Source organism: Amblyomma maculatum, chromosome 1, assembly GCF_055883805.1.
Source record: "Amblyomma maculatum isolate TAMU_Amacu chromosome 1, ASM5588380v1, whole genome shotgun sequence".
NCBI classification, from domain to species: Eukaryota; Metazoa; Arthropoda; class Arachnida; order Ixodida; family Ixodidae; genus Amblyomma; species Amblyomma maculatum.
The window spans coordinates 363,259,967-363,265,725 of record NC_139344.1 but is presented as its reverse complement, the minus strand read 5'-3'; the positions used below and the strand labels follow the sequence as shown (position 1 = coordinate 363,265,725).

General features: G+C 46.2%; 1 protein-coding gene across 1 annotated transcript; it reads right to left on the bottom strand.

Moving 5' to 3' along the window:
* Positions 1-1,269: 1,269 nt before the first annotated feature.
* LOC146207975 (uncharacterized) lies at positions 1,270-5,429 on the bottom strand. Its single transcript, XM_084577902.1, has 3 exons — positions 5,058-5,429; positions 2,989-3,242; positions 1,270-1,857 (listed from the first exon to the last, which is right to left on the bottom strand). Exons 1-3 carry the CDS (start codon positions 5,427-5,429, stop codon positions 1,650-1,652), a joined length of 834 nt encoding a protein of 277 aa, XP_084434028.1. The 3' UTR covers positions 1,270-1,649.
* Between the last annotated feature and the right edge of the window lie 330 nt (positions 5,430-5,759).

Below are 5,759 nucleotides of genomic sequence, written 5' to 3'. Positions count from 1 at the left end.
TATCGTTTCGAAGGAATACGACTAGTTGGAATTCGGCGCCTGTCCTGTCGGTGTCTATCTGTGCATTCATCTTTGTTAGCGCTGGGAAACATTTCCTTTTCGCTAAAACGCACTAGCTACGCTAGAAATCGGTTTTACAGGCAATAAATGACAGACTTCAGTAACACACATGCAGAGCACAAGGCAGCATTCTGGTGCTTTAAAGCCACATGTCCAGCTTTCAGTCCAGCACGAGATAGCAGCGAACCAGACGAGGCCAGCAAAGTGGCGCCATTTGATAGTGCAATTCCCTTGGTTTATATTTTGAGCTCCATATATGATGTATTATGAAGTCAATTGTTTCATGAAGAACATTACAACATTCCACATCAATAGTAGAAACAAATTACATAACGCCACAAGTGCGCCGTTACTAGGTGATGATGCCCAGCGATGCGATGAAGTTAGCTTCGCTGACCACTGCACGTGAGCGCTGTATATATGTTATTGCTACTGCCGGTCACCACAGGCGTTTAGCTTCCACTTTCTCGCGATGTCCATTACATATCGTCGCTTTCATCAGCTCATATCCACGCGGATAGAACCCTGAACACACCGCTATCCCGTTGCCCTCTCAAAGTGATTTAAGCAATCCCAAAACTATATAGCGCACTACCTCTAAGATCCCGAGTCACCAGTTTTGCCAATCTTTTCCAGAAACCTGACCTTGAGAAAATACCCTAGAACGGAAAAGGAAATGTAACATGACATCCTAGCGCACATACATCGTGTTTATCAAACTTTGTTATGAAAGTTTTGAATAAAAACGTCGTCGAAAGAGCAAGCAGCTAGTTGACAGACATAATGAAGGTAAGGAATCTTGCGATATCATGAAGTTTTCGCCCTTCATGCATCCACTAAGAATCTAGCCATACAAGGGAACCTAGAGAGGAAGTAAAATCCACATCCTTTCTAAAGTGGGAATTGTCCTCTAGGTTCATAACATCATAACTCTCTGTTCTCGCATAAATAATGGAGCATAATTTGTAGCGTAGCGCACTCTAAGTACGACAATCTAGTTTTTTTTTTTTCAAAAAAGGTCAAGTAACAATGCAAATTTTCGCACGTATAAGAAAAGATCTTACCAAGACGATATCAAAAAAACTATAGCTTTCACAAGAAAAAGACAAACGACCAGATGCTAACAATGAAGAACCCTAACAGCATCTTGAATTCGGCAACAAGGTAGTCTCATTACGTCCGCCAACCATGCGAAAAGTATTGAAGTTTGAAATGTCTCGCTGAAAATTACACCCAGTCATCAAACAACACAAAATATGAATTATATCATCCTTAATACAGCATATTTCATACGTGTGTCAAGAAAAATAACTTCAAGAACGTTGATTTCGAAAGAATTGGTTCCACATTCACATTAGTGTCCTAACAAGTCCTTTTGTGTTGCACAGTGCTTACAGCACTTGGCATTCACCGGTCCATTTGGTAAACTTCTTCGGCCTGCTGCTTTCCAAAATATATCTTGAGCTACGTTCCCACACTCACAACAGAGTTACTTGCAAACATGGCGGCGTTTCTCCTGCTCTTTCAAGACTGTGTCAACCACCAGCTGCGGAGGCAGTGGCTCCGTGAGGTCTCTGCGGTGCGGTACACTACGGCTGCTGCCGGGAGCACGGCTCAAAGTCCTCGATGGGGACAAGAGTGAGGTTAGCGCCATGAGCAAGAGAGGGCGTGACGAGATTCTCTTGCTCTTTTTCTGTAGACCTGCTTGAGACGTCCTCATAGATAGTGCTCATGCGCGCCAAAGCGCTCATCTTCAGGAAATAAGCGCACGTCTCCAGCCGGTGCCAAGGTGAATACCTGCGCCGAACAACTCTTATGAAATCATTTTTTTTTTTGCGAGAACGCGGTATTCAAATTCGCTAACACATTCTTTCTTCAAAGCCATAGGCATCTATTGAGTCGCTGGCGAGAGATCGGTATACGTTGGTGTGTTTCTTCGTATTCAGCAACATCGCACTCTGCTGATGAATTGAGAGCATTGGAAAAATTCTCATATCTGCGTTACTGTGAACTTCCCGCCGAAGACATAAACGCAGTGCTTGCAGGAGGGAGCACTGTCATATAGCGAAAATCTAAGAATACAATGCCGACTTCTTTTGGGCAACCGTTATCACGTCGAAGATTTCTAATTAGCCCACACCATACATAACGTCTAGCCAGGTCCTTGACAATGCCGCAACCATTCTGCGTGTTCCTTTGTGTTTCAAAGATCAGGCGCGTGAACTGCAGAATCACCTGAATCCTCGCAACTAAATCCGCTAAAGAGCATATTCATGTGCTGCAGAAATAATGATATACCTTCTGTCTTTCTTCTGTAGAGGCTAGGCAAGAAAGGAGGTAGATGGGAGTTTGGCCCTTGTTGGGAGCAAGGCTAACTAAGCGTTACCGGGCGCCGTTTCTCGAGCATCCCCCTTCAACCTTTCGCACGCTAAGCCCCAACAACGAACAACCCACTCCGCCCGGCATGAAGACATAGGTTTGTCTCCTTCCATTTCCTGATCGGCCTCTGATATACATGCATGCTGTAAACATGCTCGTCGCCACAGCAAAGCTTATGGGCGTGCTCTCGCATTTCACCTTCATCGAAATAACCTTGTCGGTGCAGGGATTCGATCCTGCAACCTCGCGCTCAACAAAACGAAAGCAAATGCTGATGTCAAAGGAATTTGTCATCGCGGTAGTCTGCACGCTCTTCTAAACTCTATGACTGGCTTCGGCTTTCCGTAAACCTTTTCACTGTTATGCTCGCATTTTTCCAACGCATTTCGACTTATTCTCGGGGTGATTCCTACCATTTTTGATCCAAGCTGCAGGTAGCCCGCAGAAAACTCAAATTTGCTCCCACAACCCGTACGCACGCTAATGTTCTTGTAGCTATGCATGCAGTGAGTCAAAAGCGAAAGAATTTGAGCGGAACTGCACGCTCACGCGTCGAGACCATCGTTTCGCCGGTCAGTGTGGGCCATGAAAGCAGAGACGCTGCCAAACACGTCGCCCGGCTGGCTAGAAAGCTGCTGCATCCTCTTCTCCAGGTTCTCAGCTTCCACGGCTACGTCGTCGAGAGTCCACAGGACGAGCCGCGTAGACTGGGCATATTGGGGAGCCCACTCCAACATCATGGCCCGTGTCGAAGAGAGGCGGTGCGCCTCAACGGCCATGTCCAAGTGCTCATTTGCCTCCTTCTGCAGCGGATGAGATTAAGACAATTTGTGCGAGGCTTGCGCCAGCCACACCAGAAGATAGCGTGAGGAATAGTAAGCATGGAGCAAGTCACTTATTTCTGATTGTTGCGCCAAAGTCACCAATAAGGTAATAACATCCACAATGCACGTTTATTTATTTATTTTTTCATTTATTTGTTGTTCAGGGGCCTCGAAGAGCAATGGGTGAGGGGTAGCATAAGAAAGAAGATAAATGTCAGAAACGATAAACCACATAACGGTACAAAGTAGTGGTACAATGCAAATGCACGGAAGGAACGCAAAGCTGATCCAAAACGGTAAGAATGAGAGCTAACACGAAAAGAGACTGTACGAACAAAGAACTAAATGCGAATATGCGAAAAGGCACCGGGCGTATATTAGATAGTGGCGAGAAAACAGCATTAAGAACAACTGAAACCAGCAACAAAACCGACACTGATTACAAACCAATTTCTCAGCAGCAGCAATGTTCGAGCTAATGGTACGTCACTTTGTTGGGATAAATAAAGGAATATCAGCTCTAGCTTGTGAGCTGGATTTCCTCTAGAAGGTGGGAGGCAATGGAAACCTAAAGCCGCTCAGGTCCTCCTGGCTACTCCGTTCAGCCACCAGCATAAAAAGAGGGAGATTACCTTCAACACCTACAGCTCTGCTATTAAGGACAACTCTAACTATATACGACACCTAATAAAAGAGATAAGGAATGCAGGTGAAACCATGATCAAGACACGAACGTTAATTTGGCCTAGTTAAAATATGAATGTGAACGTTTATTTACTGCATTTATTAGTATGTCTAGCACACCCTGCACTAGAATTTCTAAGCAAGAACGACAAAAAGCAACCAATTGGTGGCGATTGGAGAGTAAGAAACCCTCCGCGATAGAAGCACAGTTTCGCCGAACCTAATGACTGAGCAGTTTGACAAGGGTGTCAGATATTGTGTTCTAATTGCTGACAGCCACCCTATCATGGCTTATCGTATCGCGGCGCATCCTAGTCGCGCGTAAGCCCCACTTAAGCGGCATGAGTGCACATCCCCCTCGACCTTCTTCTCTACCTTTTTCTGGCTTAAAAGCTTTGATTGAATCGTAACAAACGGTATTCTAACGCCCACACTTTACACATTTGGCTTATACATCTGAACGCACGCTGTTCGTGAGCTTCAAGTTAACACATTGTACTCTAAAGCATTTTAACACCGAAAGCCTTGAAAGGATCATGAGTGTCGGTCCGTCCGTCCAAACAAAGTGTCACACTCAACCTGCCAACCTATACCTATTTTAGCTAAAAACCTTATTACTGTTATGATGCATATTGATAACATTTATATGCTCTCCCTTGTGGTCTATTTCTCCTGCCGCTCATCACTTAACACTTCACGTACCACTTCCTAGCATAACCTCTAACTGCTCTGCCGTAGTGACTCAGCGGTTAGGGTGCTCGACTGCTGATCCTGAGGGCGCCTGTGTTCTGTGCATTACGTATTTCCGTACGATGAAAATTGAGTGGCGTGCATATAAGCTAGTAGTCAGTGCGCGTTAACGAACTAATTCCCGGAGCCCTCAACCATGGCGCCGGTAAAGATGACGTCCAAAGCTATACCCACCAGCCCATATACACGCCATCTAATTTTTATCACACATAAATGCGTTCGTTAAAAGTCATTCCAGGTGCTGTTCTGTGATATCTAATTTGAGTGCAGGGATCCTATTGGACTTTTCAGGTTTTTCTGCCTTTTTCACATCAAAAGCAAGAATGAAAAGAAAACGCGGTTTGTCTTCGACTTCCTTACCAGAAGCATTTCGGTCATCGCCATCTTCTTGAAATTAGTCTTTGGTGGAGCCGTGACGAAAAAGATGAGCCGGAAAGTTCCGGGCGGGTAACGCGTGGCGTTTCCCCACCCCTGGCGGATACGCTGTCGCCGAGCGCCATTCTCGGGTCGAGTGGAGACCAACGCCAAGAAAGGGCCGCGGTAGGCCGTAACCGCCTTATGAGGCCACCAGTGCAGCTCGAGCGGGTGCGACAGCACGTCGGCCAGCTTGTACGAGGCGGCCTGTAGATCTTGCTTCGGGTTCCAACCTCGAGGAGCACGCCACACGAGGTCGCGCCCTCCTCGTGCAACAGAGTCGCAAGGGGCTGCGCAATGCACCAGCTCGCCTGCCATGTGTCCGGAAGTCAGGGAACCTGTCGCGAAGATACAACAAGGTTTCGTTCACACGAAATTCTAGGTAGAAAGAGGGAAGCGACACGCGAGGAACTGCAAAGTGTAAACAGCAAGGCGAGTCGACTGCTTTGAATGTAACTAACCCTTTCCGCGTCGAGTACTAAAATCTATTCTGCGTTGCTGCGCTGTTTGTAGCATAAGCGCTAGTCGCAGATCATTTCTAGCTGATGTGGTCCTCGCTTCGTAGACGTGCTTCTAATAAATGAGATGTGTTGTCTCGAGCGAGAAGACAGCCACTATCGCAATCGCAATATCAATTAGCGCAATCAG

Bases quoted from the DNA above. Each gene is read 5' to 3' on its own strand.
- LOC146207975 (XM_084577902.1), bottom strand. From the start codon at position 5,429: ATGGCAGGCGAGCTGGTGCATTGCGCAGCCCCTTGCGACTCTGTTGCA. The intron at 3,243-5,057 runs GTAAGGAAGTCG...CATCCGCTGCAG, and splicing joins CGATGACCGAAATGCTTCTG to AAGGAGGCAAATGAGCACTT. The intron at 1,858-2,988 runs GTGAGCGTGCAG...TGTTCGGCGCAG, and splicing joins CGAAACGATGGTCTCGACGC to GTATTCACCTTGGCACCGGC.